At 42.7% G+C, this 16,204-nt stretch overlaps 1 protein-coding gene across 1 annotated transcript in view; it reads left to right on the top strand.

Moving 5' to 3' along the window:
- RAB11FIP4 (RAB11 family interacting protein 4) overlaps window positions 1-16,204 on the top strand; it is a 203,818-nt gene that overhangs the window by 72,368 nt on the left and 115,246 nt on the right. The window contains exon 2 of the mRNA XM_074971911.1: window positions 2,310-2,397. Coding sequence (XP_074828012.1) covers window positions 2,310-2,397 — 88 coding nt within the window. The remainder of the gene's footprint in view (window positions 1-2,309; window positions 2,398-16,204) is intronic.

Here is a 16,204-nt window from a genome sequence, read left to right as displayed (position 1 = left end):
CAACTCACTTAACCTCTCTGTGCCTCATGTTCACCATCTACAGAATGAGGATAATGCCTTGTAAAGCACTTGGCGACTGGGGATTGTATGTGTGCTAAGTATTGTTATAGCAACTACGCAGCAGATATAAATACAGTTTTATGGGGGGTGGGTTTAAAGATTTTAAATAATACATGTAAAAGGTGTTTATATATTTAATATAATTGCAAGGTTTCTTTAAATGCAATTAACTGGGAATGTATGGCTTGTATAGATGTGGTATGCAGAACAGGTCTAACACATCTATCATTACTACATTTTTACTAAAGTGTATTTAAAACAGTACAAAACCTGTTCACCTGTCTGACTAACATCTAACTTAACCTGTCAACCAAAGAAATTTAGCACTATTCAGGGTAGTATCTAAGGATCTGAGTCAACATAGTTCTTAGGCACCTGCTTAAAATTAAACAAGCACTTTTGCACTTTACTGAACCAGGGCCTAGGTGCTGTTGTATGTACCGTTGCTGAGTCTTCAGGCTGATTGGAAGTGCATACTGAATGCCAGGGCATGAGACTGAGCACTAGGGAGCGGAAAGTGGCAATTCATCAAAGTTTTACCTATTGCTTATCTAAGCACCTTAATTAGATTTCGTTGTTCTAAATAAGACCTTATTGGAGAGACCCATCGCATTTGTTACAAGGATGCTGGGTGGAGAAATAATCTCAAGAGCAGTCAGCTGGTGTTTTGGCTCTGGTTGCTCCATCTGGGTCCCAGCTGGAGGTGTGGTTCATGAGAACATTACTCCATATGCACACTTCCACAGGCTACTTCGTCCACATATTTGACTCTGCTGTTCCAATGGTCCTGGGAAACTGACAGCATGTGATGTAAGCACCCCGGCATCATGATTTCGAAAACCATATTTTGTGTATAGGATACACTGGCAAACTGAACGGCCCCAGCAGTAGACTGAAATGCTGAAACCCTGTTGGTTTTACAGCACTGCCAGGCTTTCATTAGGATGGAGAATATTCCCATTGATCATAACCCATCTAAACAAAATGGTCTGGGTATACTGGATGGATAGAATAGAAGTGAGGAGGTTTCATGGTCAGACATTGGTGCACCCTCTAGAGGGCCTTAAAGCATTCCGCAGGGTTTTGCAGGCACGTGAGAAACCAAAAAATTGAGAAACTGGGTCACCAGGATTCATTCATTTGCTGTGTGTATTGTCAGCTGGGCTTTGATTGCTGTTCATACCGGCCTGTTTAAGCTTGCATTCCGTCCTTCCGAATATTGTAATATCCTGCATTCCTGCTCTCATTGCTCCTTACACTCTTATAATAAATCTTAATATAATATATAGTATATATTGATGTAATAATTGGTCGTATTTATATTGTAGTTGCACCCTAGAGGATCAGACCAAAGTCAGACCCCCATTGTGTTAGGCATTATGTGCATACAAGTAGTGAGAGAGAGCTCTGGTCCCAAAGAGTTTACAATCTAAATAGACAAGACAAGCAAAGGGTAAACAGGCACAGAGAGGTGAAGTGACTTTTGCCTATCATCACAAAGCAGGTCAGTGGCTGAGCCAAGAATAGAATAGAAGAGTCCTCTGACTCCCACTCCAGTGCCCTATCCACTGGACAACACTGCCTCTACCTTTGCTCTATAGGAGCTGGAATTAGGGCACCCCCTGTCTCAAAGTGGTTTCCATCATATACAGAGTTTATAGTTTGGTTCAATGGCTCTCAGCACCCCACTATACAAATTGTTCCAACGCCCCTGCTTTGCTCTCTTCCCCTCTCCCCACTTAACTGCTTTTTTGCTTTCTTTTCCCACGCTTGGTTTTGTGCCTTCTTTTGATCCACTGCATAGATTCACCAAATTCCCTCCCTCTTCTTCCTCCAATCTCTCCTGAAAAATCCTTCAACTCTTCCTCAATGTAAAATATCTCCCTCAATATACATGCAAATTTACTGCAGTACACCCAGTGTGATCCCCTTTGGTGGGTGATAATTTACATCAGAAATGCTAAACCACGAAACTGAGATTATAGTAAATAATACGGCACTAAACAAATTAATCTCATATTAAGCTTCTTTCACTTTTAATGTTCTTGGGTCTCTCATATACAGTCTCTCCTATATTTTATGCCATGGAAAGTCACAAAGTTTTGGTTTTATATCTACGTAGATAAGTATTTTTACCTTGTATTGATTTTAGTTGTGTACTGCAGATATTTTTGAAACTGGTGTTTTCTCCATAAGAGCGTGACCAGGATAGAAGCAACACATAGTAAACTTTGTATATCCTTTTCTAGGTGGAAAAATTGGCTAAATACTTGGACCCAAATGACCTGGGAAGAATCAACTTCAAGGATTTCTGTCATGGAGTTTTTGCTATCAAAGGTAAGTAAGTACTGTAATGCAGCTTTTTATAAAATACCCAGTTTAACTCAATAATGTTTTCTTAGGGCATGGGGCATCAGAAGATTTGATACTTACTAGGATAGATGCTGGTGAATTGTACTTTGCTCTTCTGTCTCACTGACGTATAATCAATAAGATGTTGATCTTGCAAAGAGTTAGGCACATGCTTAACTTAAAGCACGTGATGTGTCCCATTAAAGTCAACCATCAAATTAAGCATGTGCATGAGTCTTTGTAAAACTGGGGCCTTATTTCTTTAAACCACCTACATATTTAGACAGTCCACAGGATAAGGAGCTCAGTCTAAACGTGAATTAATTGACATGTGTAAAACTTTGACTGTACCTGAAAAGCATCAGGTTATCAAGGTCACTCGGAATTTTCCATGCTCTGTAACTTCAGTCCACACTGGGTTAATAACCTTTACTCATGAATGGACTTTTCCTATACAGTTTCTCCAGCGTAAGAGACGTTCTCAACTAACAGCTGTAGATATTTATATTTGAATTATGTTTGAGTTCTCTACGTTCCACAGACAGTTTTCCCAGGCAAAAGAGCTGTGGAGGCTTTGGTTAAAAATTCATAGAGCCGTATGAACGCAGTGGACAGTTTTCTATGAAAGTTTACAGAATGTTTGATGCTATTTGGGGTGATTTTGTGCTAATCCATAGATTTCACTTTTATATACATTTTTTTTAAAAATGAACCGAAAACCTACAAAAATTCAAAATCTGCAAAAATTAAAATTTCTTAGGTTGAACTTTGAATTCCAGAGCCACCTTTTTGTTCAAAGTGATCTCATGGTTATAATGAATGAGTCACTTTTAGCACCCAAAAAAAAAAAAAAAAGTAGATGGGGGGGAGCTGGTATTTTGTTTTGTGGTTTTGTTTGTTTAGTAAAATGGGCTCATTTAGGCATTCAGAGCAACACATAAAAAGGAGAAATCACATTTTACCTATTTTTTCTCTTTGCTGTGATGTGAATCTCTGTTGAAACCCTATGTCTTGTCTTTGGATCTATCTTCATTACTCCGATGACATGGAATGCCAGCTGTAGTGTACGGCTCTGCCTATTTTGGGGGCATCCCTGCTGCTTCATGTCCCGGGTGCAGCTTAAAATTCTGTTGATTTAGGGGCATGCAAAAGGGATACAACAGGGGAAGAAAACGTCCATTGTCTTGGCCTTCCCATTATCTTTCATATATGGATCCTTGGCATCACCATCAGCCACCATCTCAAATCAAAGAGTATTTACAGCTATTTTAATAAAAGACATCCCATTATGTATATATTTTACTGCAACTCTTAATAAGGAACTAGATCCATCACTTACCTCACCCGATGAAGGTTTTATTGGTCTTCAGCCAGCAGAGACATTTTTCTTTCTTTAAAACAAATTGCTGTGATTAAAGTTGAGAAAACGTATGCTCCCCTTCCAAAAATGAAAAGACTCCACCATGTTATCTCTCATTTTTCAACAGAGCTTCGTGTGGCAAGAATAGCAGGGCTCTCGTTCTCAGACAAAAACAATCAATCCAACTAGGCTGCAACCGATTTTAAATATGGCCCTTTGACACCCTAGCCTATTTGAATTGTGTATAGTAATCAGATTAATTTAGCAAGATGAGACACTGTGATAAATCCCAAGGTTTTGTTCTAATTGAGTATGAATCTGTGTTATTCTTAGTGGTGGAAGCCAAACATTTACATTAAAAAAATTTACTACCCTAATTCCTTGCCATATTTCTTATTTATGAGACTTCAGATTAAATTGTCTCATCACAGAGCTGAGCTCTTGGGGATAGTTCCCTTGATAGTCTGGGATGAAGGATAACTTTTTGCCTAGCAGAAGTGAAATACTTTTGTGTTCCTGTTTGGGAGTTATCTGTGTTTAAACATTGGGGTTGAAACATCTAAGTTCTCTGGAATCCTGGATTCACATCCCAGCAGCCAAGAATCAGCCTTGAGGGAGAAAAATTGAGTTCCATGAAGTTTAGAAATTTGATTGAATCTCTCAAATGAGGTCTTCAAAACCAGCTATGGATCCGGTCCAAAACTCCAGAACTCAACACTCCCAAACATTGGTGTATTTGAAATCCAGATCTGTAGTTTGCAAACAGCTCCTGTATCCATAAAGAGATGAATTAAAACTCTGGATCCAAACTCTTGAACTTTGGGATCTGAAATCAGTGGCGTGGCCCCTACCCCTGCTGAAACCAAGGCACTGCCTGCTCTGCATGTGTGTGAAAAATCTCCTGGCTCTTTCTGAAGGAAGACCCTGCTGTTTGCTAAGGTTCCGCCCCCCTCTCCCCGGATCCCGCAGCATCTGTAAGCTGGACAAACTCCACATGGCCCTTGACCTAAGACTCATACACCTCTGCAGCCGCTGCTGAGATGGCAAAATTAAGCCTTCTCAGGCCTCTAGCAGTCTGCTTTCTGGTGTACATTGACAGCGTGCTCCTGATTTCCTGGGATGGAGGATTTAGACAAGCTGAAGGAGCAGTAATGGGGGATATAATGGGTTGGAGGAGCTTAGTCTTGTTGGATTTGTCTGCACTGAAGTAAATCACCCTGGCTGGCCCGTGTCACGGACTGGGGCTCTCGGGGCTTAGGCTGTGTGGGGCGATACAATAGATGTCTGGGCTCGTGCTGGAGCTCAGGCTGCAGCACCTGGAACCCGAAGGTCTACACTGCAATCTATCAGCACTGCAACCTGAGCCCCGTGAGCCCGACTCCGCTGACACGGGCCAGCCGCAGGTGTTTTATTGCAGTTTAGACATACCCGTTGTGTATCTTTCTGATGAAACTCTAGGCTGGAGGGGATCCTATCTCTTTAAGGAAAGCCTCTGTTCTTTCTCCTTTGTAAAGGTGGGTTATCCAGTACATGTCTTGCTTCAGCACTTGAGTAGTAAACCTGCTGTTGGGGCCACTTTCCTAGCATGATTACGCTCTGCTGCAAACCGGGACTGGCTTGTCATCAAGATAAAGGCTGTAAAGCTTGTTTGCTGGAACATCAAAATAACAAAGTTTAGCTCCTGGTGTATCTGCACTCTCCAGCTGCTCACTTCATGCCATCGGTTCAATTAACAATCACCAGTCAGGAGAACTACTGCCATCAAATATTGGCTTGGTGTAAATACACCTTTGAAATCCTGGCCCCAGTTACATCAGTGGCAGAATTCTCACAGACTTCAGTGGGGCCAGGATTTCATCTGTTACATTTGACCACTGGGTTCAGTGTTTGATCATTTTGATTGTAAACTGATTGAGGGCCTGATCCTGCCAACAGTTGCTACCAGTCATAGTGCTTACTGACTTGAGAAGTCGTATTGATGGCAGTGAGTTAGGGTAGTAAGCATCATGCTCAGGAGTGTTTGCACAATGATGCCCTTAGTCTGGTTAGTAAGGTTTAAGTAAGTATATTTGACCTGTTTGTTCTATTTAAGTACCCCTGTTTCTGTTCTCATAGAGTTCTCTGTTCTTTTCTTTGACAAAAAAACCCTATTCTATATAAAAAAAAAAACCCTACCAAACAAATAAAGGATGAGCTTCCCCTACTGGCCCTGTAGCTGCAGTTAACTAAAAAGTAACTTCATGACTTCAGATTACATTAAAGGAACAGGAAACGAGAGTTGTCACAGATTCTCTTGCATTGGAAACACATGAATATATATTTATATTTTTAAGTAGAAAAGTAGTAGAGAAAAACGCATTCAGACTTCCAAGAGGCTATTTAAACCGTGGAAACCACACCAACAATTGTACAGTAATTACTGTATAATATCTTTCATATGAGATATATTGACCAGTGTTACATATCCTGATTGTTTCATCACAATACCATCTATTATAATGCTAAAGTACAAACAGTGCTTCTTGAGAACCAGATTCTAGTCCCTCTACTCACCTGGAGCAGTCGTTTATTCTGCATGTGGTCCCATTGAAGTCCTGGGCATGACCTTTTAAGTTGCCTTTAAAGGTACATAGATGCCTAAAGATGCAGGTAGGTGCCTAGGCCTTGATCCTCAAAGGAGTTTAGGAGTAAGGTGCTTAGGCACTTTGAGAAATTCAGCTCCAAATCCGTTAGCTGGGAGAAGTATGAGACAACTCTCTCTGTGGATCAGCCACAGAATGGGAGGTGTAGATTACATCGATGGAAGAGTAGGTTACAGATGTATGCGGTGTCTGACTTAAAATCAGTGTCTGTGGCTCATGCCCTTATACCCGAGATCAGGACTGAGCCATGTGAGTGCAAGAACGGCAATAGGGCACCAAAGAAAAATCTGGGATGAACCCTTTTAGACTAGCATTCGCTGTGCCACTTACACGGTAGGTTTGACCCAGCAAATCCTTGCTCTTAGAGTGCTTCTTACTCACAGGAGCAGTCCTTTCGACTTCAGTAGAACTAATTACTTGAGTAAGTCTTTGAAGGATTGGGACCTTAGCTAGTAAGTAACACTCTAGCTATTTAATGAAGTGGGGTTAGTGCCTCTTCAAACCTTTTAAGACTCAATTAAATTTTTGCTTAATATAGCCGGAAGCCATAAATGAGCCTAATACACCATTAAAGATCCAAGGGTAAATAAGTGAATAGCTACTGCTCCTAGGATATGTGTCTGGAACCAGCTACATCCAATTAAGTAACTGGATTTGATTTCCTATAGTATTAAAATTGCTTAATTGCCCATGAAAATTACATGACTCAGGATGGTTAAATTTCCTTCTTAGAGCATTTGCAGGAAATTGCTTTGTGATTCTGTTTACTTTCCTTCAAAACAATTGACCATTCAGTAGGATTTGAAGAGCACTGCACCTTTGCTGTACAGAACTGTCGGACACACAAAATCATCCAGAATCAAAAGAGACCTGTGGCCTCCAGGGCAAACTGGGTTAAAGGCACTTACCCTGGTGTAAATCAGGAGTAAATCCACTCAAGTCAACACAGTTACACCAGATCAGAGTCAGGCTCACAATTTTAGCCTCAATTTTTAATGTCCTTGTTTTTGTGGGTATTATTTTGCTCCAGTATTCAGTTCCCCTCGTTTTGAGGCCACATCCTCAGATGGTGCAGATTGCACAGCTCCTTTACATCACTGAAGTCAACAGAGCTGCACAAATCTACATCAGCTGAGGATCCGGCCCATAATCAATAAGGCTGTATTGATCCCCGTGCAGAGGCATAAAATTACGTCGTTAGACTCTAATTAATGCTGGTCATGTCAAATAGCGCTTTGGGCTTTAGCACAAAGCTTACGCAGTGCCCTTTTTTACACTCGTTCTGGATGAAAGATTAGACTCTTCCCATAGAATCATTAACACAAAACCAACATGGTGTAAACCTTTATGAAATTACAAGTGAATAAGAATAAAATAGTGTATTATAATTAGGAACACACAATCTTATAGGTATCGTGGTAACAGCTACAATTAAAATTAACCTTCAGCAATGGAAGGGCGCCTCTCAATTACATACAGATCAGAAGGTACAATAAAAATATATACATAGATTGAGTGCTGGTGTGTGGGGAAGTACTGGCTGGGGGGGTAGGATGTATGCTACAGGGTGTGGGGGAGATGGGAATGCTGGGTGGTGGTGTGGGGATTGCTGGGTGGGATGTGTAGAGTGTTGCTATTGACAGGTGTTTGGGGTTGCTTCTGTGGAGAGGGGTGCCGAGTGGGGGTTGCTGTGGTAGGGACTGTAGAGTGGAAAGTACTAGCTGCAAGGAAGTTTACCTCCCTGCTGCACTGAGTTTCTCCCTCTGAGGAGAGGGGGAGAGAACAAACTTGACCAGATGTGTAGTCACGTTGCTCAGTGCACTGCTAGAAGGCACTCAGATACTGCAGGACCTACATGGACTGGGATAGAATAGATTTCACTTTGGCTTTGTGATGCATACATATGAAAGAATGTAGAGGACAGATTCTGATCTCTGTTAGACGGGTGAAGATCTCAAGTAATTCCATTGATGTCACTGGCCTAACAGAGATCAGAATTGGGTCCTCTGTCTCAGAATTGATTTGATGCCTCCATTTCTTGATAACTGCAGATAAGTAAATAACTTTCTTAAACTAATGCTCCAAATCTGGACAGGCACTGTTTTTGTGGGTGTATTTTTACTTCTCCATGCAGCCTTGCACCTCCCCACCACATCTTCCCCTTCAGTGGCTTGAGGGCTGTATGCTAACAGGGATAACAATTCCCTACCATATAGAGGTATTAGGAGGACAAACACATTAAAGATTGTGAGGTGCTTGGCTATTGTAATGGGGATCTGTAGTGGGGTGTGTACCTCAGAAAGGCCCTGAATGGGCTAATGTGGGCCTCAGAAGTCAATTAATATACCAGGCTGCACCTGGAGGGGGAGCCAAGCTTAACTGATCATGAAGCCCAGCTGGTTAGTATAAAGAGCAGGCTCATTAATATAAAGAGAGGCAATTTGTAGCAGAAAGGAGTTGATCACATTCTTAAGTTAGAAACTGAAATACAGTAAAGTATGAGGCACAAAGGTTTCATGATAGCTGCCTTCCTAGATATTGAAAGGGTGTATAATATACTATGGAAGGAAGGCTTGTTACGGGATAACAAGAAAAGAAATGGTGGACAAAGCAGCTAAAAAGACTGTAAGAAATGGAAAGATTGACATAGAAATACCCTTGAGTAAACAGGAAGTTAAAATCCCAGTACAGAAAAATGTAAGTGGAATAGCAACAAAATTGGATTAGTGAAAAAAGAGGAAGAAGATTTTTTGAATTGTACCCTAGAGCTGAGGATAATGATGTACTTCAGAACCTGGATAGGACAAATGAAATGATTTTGTTCAGACAACAAATTGGCCATTGTGGCTTAAACAGTACATTTTTTTTAAATAGACAGACACAAAGATGGCCTATGTGTGCTCTGTAAGGTGGAAGAAACAACTGATCACCTTGTGTGGGTCTGTGAGGGCTTCGATAATGAAAGGGAAAAGCTTTCTGAGGAATTCAGATGTCTTAAGATATCAAAAGTTACGTTACGTTATTAGCAGAAATGGGGTAGTATTAGAAAGGAGTTGTTACATCACCTGAAGGACACAGCAGAGTGAGAGAATATAAACCGCTAAGTATTTAGGAATTACAGCTGGTGGCGACTAGTGACTATTCAGTCAAGTCTACTTTGCCATGAAAGAAAGAAGCTGTGGGGTGAGAGGCTGCAGTCACTCTGTGGGAAGAGGGAGGGTGTGAGGAGGAGGCTCATGGGGAGATTATGCCCTGGGATAGTAGCCTGAGTAGAGAAGGAAACTAATGGTTACTGAGAGTGGAACAGTCTTTATTGCTAAGCCCTGACAGAAGGGCAGGTTCTAGACTTCCAGGAGGGGAGCGAGCCCTGGGAGATGTTTAGTTAAGGAACGAAGCATGGGGAACTTGAGGCCTAAAAGGGCAAGCCTGAGGAGGGCAAAGGTTAGGTTAAGTTTACTCATTACATTTGGAATTTTGTTAGGGGATTCCAGGCAAGGGCCCTGAGAGTCATGGCCCTGCATGAAGGGTTAACCTGCAGAGGTTGTGTGGAGAGAAGGCCTGAGAAAGGCAGGATAGGAAGAAGCCCGGGGAGGTGGCAGCAAGGAGTTGTATGGAGCAGACCTTTGCTGCTAGTTATAGGGTCCCTGGGCTGGAACCAGGTGTATTGGGAGGGTCTGGGTACCCCCCTACCAGCCTCCAGAGAAGGTGTCATGAAGCCCCCCTGATATAAGGGGTTGAGGTCAGTGGAAGTCATTGGACAAGGGGGTGCAAGGAGTAGAAGGCCAAGAGTTAGGCCCAGAGACTTGATATAAGGACACTGGACTTTTATTTGTGAGACTCCATTACCCAGGAAGGAGCGGGCTTATGTCATACATTGATCTTTAGCAGAAGGTCCTTTTGTAGAGTGTATCGCAGAGTTTATGGCTCTGGAGTATCCAAGGATTTGCAACAATCCATGGCTAAAATCCTTCCTTTCTGCCCCCTATTGCACTACATGTTCCAATGCAATAAGTCTCGCTTGCCAAAAATGGTGTCCAAAAATGAATATGATTGAAGGTTTCCAACCCCAGCCAGGGAAGGGGAAAAGAGAATCACTGGCAGCTAGTAGGAAATGTTTTATTGTCCATGCTTGGAAAAACAAATAATAGTCTAAATCAACCTCAGTTTGTCTTTCTTTCCATAGATCCTAACATGGTAAGGCCTTGTTATACCATTAGGTAGCCAAATGAAATGGCTCCAATCAGCCATATAAGTGGCTTTCAGTGGTGCTGCTTTCTGGAAAATGAAATTATAGAAATAATGAAATGTCTTAATGCAGGAGAATCTTAAAGTAGCCGGGAGATGTTCCTTAGCCCTCTTGCCATGGTTTTTTAAGGACCGATTCTAGCCTCGAGTATGCACTGCTGCACAGCTTGAAAACCTGGCAATGGTACATCTGCAAGCAAGGACAAGAGGGTATTTTTTCTCAAGATAGGGTACCAGTGGCAATAAGTCCCAGGCATGCCAGATCAGAACGCAGCATTGTAAAAATCCCCATCAGAAGCCATAACGTTTGCCCTAATCCGTAAGGAGATACGCCAGAATAAACCTTGATTTTTCATTACATCCTGTGTGGATTGTGATATTTCAATTTAGCACGCTGGCATTTTCTAGGCTGCCAGCCAAAATGGATGCTTGCGGTAGGAAGACACAGGTAAACATGTCTGCAGAGCCATGTATTAATTCAGTCATCCATTTGTAATGTGCCCTTCCTGTAAACCTCCCAGGGCACTTGTAAAATTCAAATTAGCGCTAAAATAAAATAAGTAAAAGACGTGATTTTCATGCATAAGCATCCATCGTAAAGAGAACAATACTGAATACAACAGCTAATCGGTTTCCATGTAAACATGTCAGGGACTTTCCTCTCTGAAAAGAAAGGGCCCGATACAAGGCCCTTAGAAGCTAACAGACACCCACGAACTAAGGGTATGTCTACATGTCTAAATACGTACCTCCCAGCCTAGGCACACAGGCGCTCACTAGCTCCACGAGAGCTAGCGTGCTAAAAGTAGCAGCGTGGACTTGGCGACATGGGCCAGCCACCCCCAGGGTCCGAGTTCAGGTGCCTAACATGAGCCGCTGTCCCAGCCGCAACAGCCACACTGCTCTTTTTAGCACACTAGCTGGAGCAGAGTGAGCCCAAGTCTGTCTGGGAAGCATGCTCCCTGCTGCAGTGCACACATACCCCTCATGGGTACGGGCCCAGAGAGGGGAAAGCAATGATCAGCTCTTTAAACACACGGCTTGGAATTATATTCAGAGATGATAAAGGGTCCAGTAGTAGCTGATCTTCCAAAGTGACCGTGCATAGGGAGAATGCTATGTTGGGAAGAAAATCTGGTTTGCACTGGGAGGTGATCAGAGTGGTGAATCGCTAACAGAGATTTTGTTACTGAAATATGTGTCTTACCAAGAAGCAAACCAAGGCCCCTTAATGGGAACCTTTCTGTGTATTGATTGGACTTTGGATCAGGCCCCAGATGGCTGCAGTGTTGTGTTTAAACAATCGCATAGGGGAAATCCCCTCTCAGCGGCAGCATTTCCTGACCCTCTGCCTTTTTTTAGTGCCAGTGCAGTGTAGTATGCAATTTCTTCCCAGCCTGATGAGCAACACTAATGTCGCTGTGCCAGCCTGCGTGACAATGGAACTGTGTTACCACAGGCAATGCTGGCTGCTGGATATGTAGACTCCCACTATCCAGTGATGTTCAGCCGGACAAAGTGTCACCTTTGCAGAAGGAGACTGTGTTTTACATGGGGCCAAATCCTGATCCCATTGAAGCCAGTGGGCATTTTGCCATGGACTCCCATGGGACCAAGATTTGGCTCATTTTGCATTTTTTAAAATATATGATGCTAGGTGATGCCTAATTCTGCTTCCATTGAAGTCAGTATCAAATGCCACATGGGTTTCATTGGGTTCTGGATTGGGCAGGCGGGACTCAAGAGTCCCAGTCTGGAAAGGCCCCTCCACCTACCATTAATACAGTGACCAGGGCAGCCCCCAGGGAGGTTAGGTGCAGAGTGGGGCAATTAATTGTTCCATATTTTTGTCCTGGTGTGGCATCATCATCCTGAGTTTAAATGTGTTTGGCCATGCCATGGCGTCCCCAGTATAGAGTCACCTGCTGGAAAAACCTAAAAGTGTGGTGAAAGCCAAAATGCAAAGAGGGAAAAGATGTTCTTGTGGGTAAAACACAGGATCGGGGCCCAGAGGAGCTGGGTTCTGTCCTCAGCACTGTCATAGACTAACCTCTCAGGTTCATTTCAGAGGGGCCTAAGGGAGTCAGGTACCAAACTCCCCTTAATTTGGGCACCTAATTCCCTGAGGCACCACTGAAATCACCAGCCTTCATGCCTCAGTTTCCCCCTCAGAGAAATGAGAGGCAAAAATATTGACCTTGCCTCACAGGAATTTTGTGAGGTTTTAATTAATGTTTTGGATCATTTATAGGCCTTTGGCTGGAAATGCTGCGCTATCAGCCCAGTGCTGTGGTTGTTACTAATGCAGGAGGGAAACGTGGGTTGAAATTATGACTGGCGATATTGTTGAGGGGAAGTTTTACAGCTGTGTAAACACATCTCCTCCATTACCCCTGCCTGCATGCATTACTGAATGGTGCTGGGTTTCTGCAGATAACTCACTCTAATGAATATGTGCCCAGTGTCTCACACAGAGAGCTTGGCAGAGCAAGCAGTTCGTTTGTGCTTTAATGACTCCCATGACACACGTGGGCAGTAGACAGCTCCGTGACTAATAAGCTTTAGTTATTAATGGCAAAAGGTGCAAATAAACAATTAAATTATCCTCTGTAACAGGACTATGGAGAAACCTCCTCAAAGCACAGACCAGCACATGTTATGGTCACAGCCATAGGGAACAAAGGGATATTGATGAGTGATGATCCAAGACAGAGCGATCTACAGAGGGAAATTTCCTCATGGGGAAAACGAAGTTTATCTTTACATACATCATAAAAGAAACCACTTTTTGGAGTGCTGGTGCCATGGGAATCGCATGAGCAAGGCAATCTCAGGGGTGAATACGCGGGATCATATTCCTTCGTGTTAATGAAGATTTTTAATAAGTTGTAAATGTTCCCAAGCAATACAACAAAAGGACAGGCTCCAGTTATAGACAAGTGGTATTTTAGCTATGTCTGTATATGTGTAATGTGACTTAGAAGGCTAAAATGAGAGGTGAAAATACATGTTAAGATAGGAATAAGGTAGAGCTAATAAAGTCAGTGATGGTCCTACAGTCCACATAAGATAAGCACTTTGCAGGTGGTTCTGCTCTGGAAGTGACTCTGTGAAATATCTTTGACCTTCTTTGTACTGAGAAAATGAGGGGCGTTTCGCAAATGTGTCGATAAACATGTTTTTAAACACCACTAAGGACCTGTTGTGGACAAAGATAGGATTGTTTAAAAACATGTTGGCTAGTCCTGGCCAGTCCTAGGGATTCTGCTCCCATTAGTCAATATCTAGGGTTGACCATGACTGGCTAATACAACACCACTGAATTTGTCTACACTAGGTGCAAAGTGGTGTTTAACAACATGTTAATTAGCATGTATTAGCTAACACTGGTGTTAGCCACAGGTGCAAATCCCTACCATACACCTGGTGCATGTAAGCTCCATAGTGCACCATTGCAACTCATGGTTTACCCAGTGCATTGCATCTACAGTAGGGATTTGTAACAGTTTAGCGACAAAGATGGCTATGACCCCAGTGTAAACAAAGTCTAAGGGTATGTCTTCACTGCAGAGTTAACTCGGGTGATCAGCACCTGAGTTAGCCTCAGCTGGGTGTGAGTGACCACACTGCAAAGCCACCCTCGAGATACTGTGTCCTCTCTGGTGCTGCACTCACCTGTGTGTGTTGCTAGGACTTCGGGAGGCACATCCCACAGTTCTCTGGCAATGTCGATTTTCATTTTGAATCGATTCGGAATTTCCCCTGGGAAAACCCACATTTTTGGTTGAAAAATTTCAAGAGATGATTTTTCGTTCAAAATTTCACACAGGGGAAAGTGTTGGTTTTCCGGCCTCCTCTGCTGGTATGCAGCGTTGTGGCCACATACCTTCCCTTCCTTATGCACAGCCATATATTCACCTGGAGGTTGGCCATGCCTAGAACTAGAACTTCAGTTAGCGCGGCTGTCAATACGTATTTTTATGCCACCTTTTTAGTTCCCTCTGGTTTGCTGAGTATCATGTTCATTATTGCCAAAACCCCTTTGTTCTGTTAAGCACTTTCCTTCATTGCAGCTGTGACTTAGTTCCAGAGATTCTTGGCAATGCCTGAAGTTCAATTCCTTATTGGGGCCTTGCTTCCAGAGTTCATTGAGCTATGCTCGTCGTCTTTAGTTATCTTGAATTTCTTCTTTTCCTGTGCAGCAATCAAGCTAGAATTTCACTTCTGATTTTAAAAATACCAGTTGTCCTCCCTTTCTCCTGATCATCTCTTATGGCAGAGGAGATGTGGTGCTCTTTGGATCATAATTTACTTGACAGCTGCTTTATCTGCCCTGTGTCACTCTCATCATATGCCAGTGTGCGGGGAGATATTGGTCCCACGTATTAGATCCCTTACAATTTGGTGGTGTTCTCCTGCTCTTTCTGAGTGCGCCTTTCCTTTGTTAAGGGATTCTATCTCCATCAGCAGAGGGTGTCTTCTTCCTGTAATTCTCCCCTAAAGCTATTATTCCTTCCTTTTGACAATAGGAGTGAATAATCTGCTGGCAACATAATTCCGTGTGATTCACTCTTCGTGTCATTCTTCTTCTGGCTCACCTGCCTTGTGAGTGAATAGCAATGCGTTATGTCACAGCCAAACGTACCACATTAGTGATGAGGTAGAAAGAGAAATACCATTGGATAATTGCAGCCTCCCAGTAAAATACCATATAAAATGTGTCAACACATTTAAGGCAGCACGTCTGTAACAAGCTGGTTAAAATAACCTGGGCTGTTATTACCTCTTTCTACAACTCAGTACACAGAGAACAATCAATGGTATTTAATGGGGACTGAGGAATTTGGCAGCTCCAAAGGCTTTCTATATTTGTCTTGGGCTCTCAGATGAGAGAGCCTAAAAGAAACGCAGACATTGATTTTCCAGCCACTAACATGCTTATTAACAACAGAGCAAATGCAGCAGTAGTTGTGAATGTGAAGTAAGCAAGTAGGCGTTTGCTCACATAGGACCATATGCTCCCTATTGTGAGACGTATTTTAATAAGATGTTGGAGTTTCCTGCAGAAAGCTCTGTGTAACTTCCAGTTACCCCCAGCAAAAAATCCATTTCTACATTGTATGATGCCATGCCAGGAGAATCACAGACCAAAGCCAGGCAAAAAGTTGGTAATGGAACCAGGTGAATTCAGACTCCCTTGATCTGATCACTAGGCTACTTCGCGTTCTTTAACTTACTTCAGTGTAAATCAGGAGTGACTCTGGTGACATCAGTGGAGTTATACTAGTGTCAAACAGACATAAAGTCAGATTCTGACCTGTGAAATACTGAACTGTATCCAGAGTTTGACTATAGGGATTTGGGGTTTGGTCCATCTCTTTTTCCCTTCTTGCTTAATGGAGCTAGATTGACTGGACCAAGCCACATTTTGGTTTGGGACTGAAGCAATCCACACTTGGGCAAGCCCCATTGCACAGCAGTGCAGGGCATCTATTTTGGGGTTACCATCCTTAGAATCATAGAATCATAGAATATCAGGGTTGGA

Source organism: Natator depressus, chromosome 14 (assembly GCF_965152275.1).
Source record: "Natator depressus isolate rNatDep1 chromosome 14, rNatDep2.hap1, whole genome shotgun sequence".
Classification (NCBI taxonomy): Eukaryota; Metazoa; Chordata; order Testudines; family Cheloniidae; genus Natator; species Natator depressus.
This window is presented reverse-complemented; position numbering and strand designations above follow the sequence as displayed.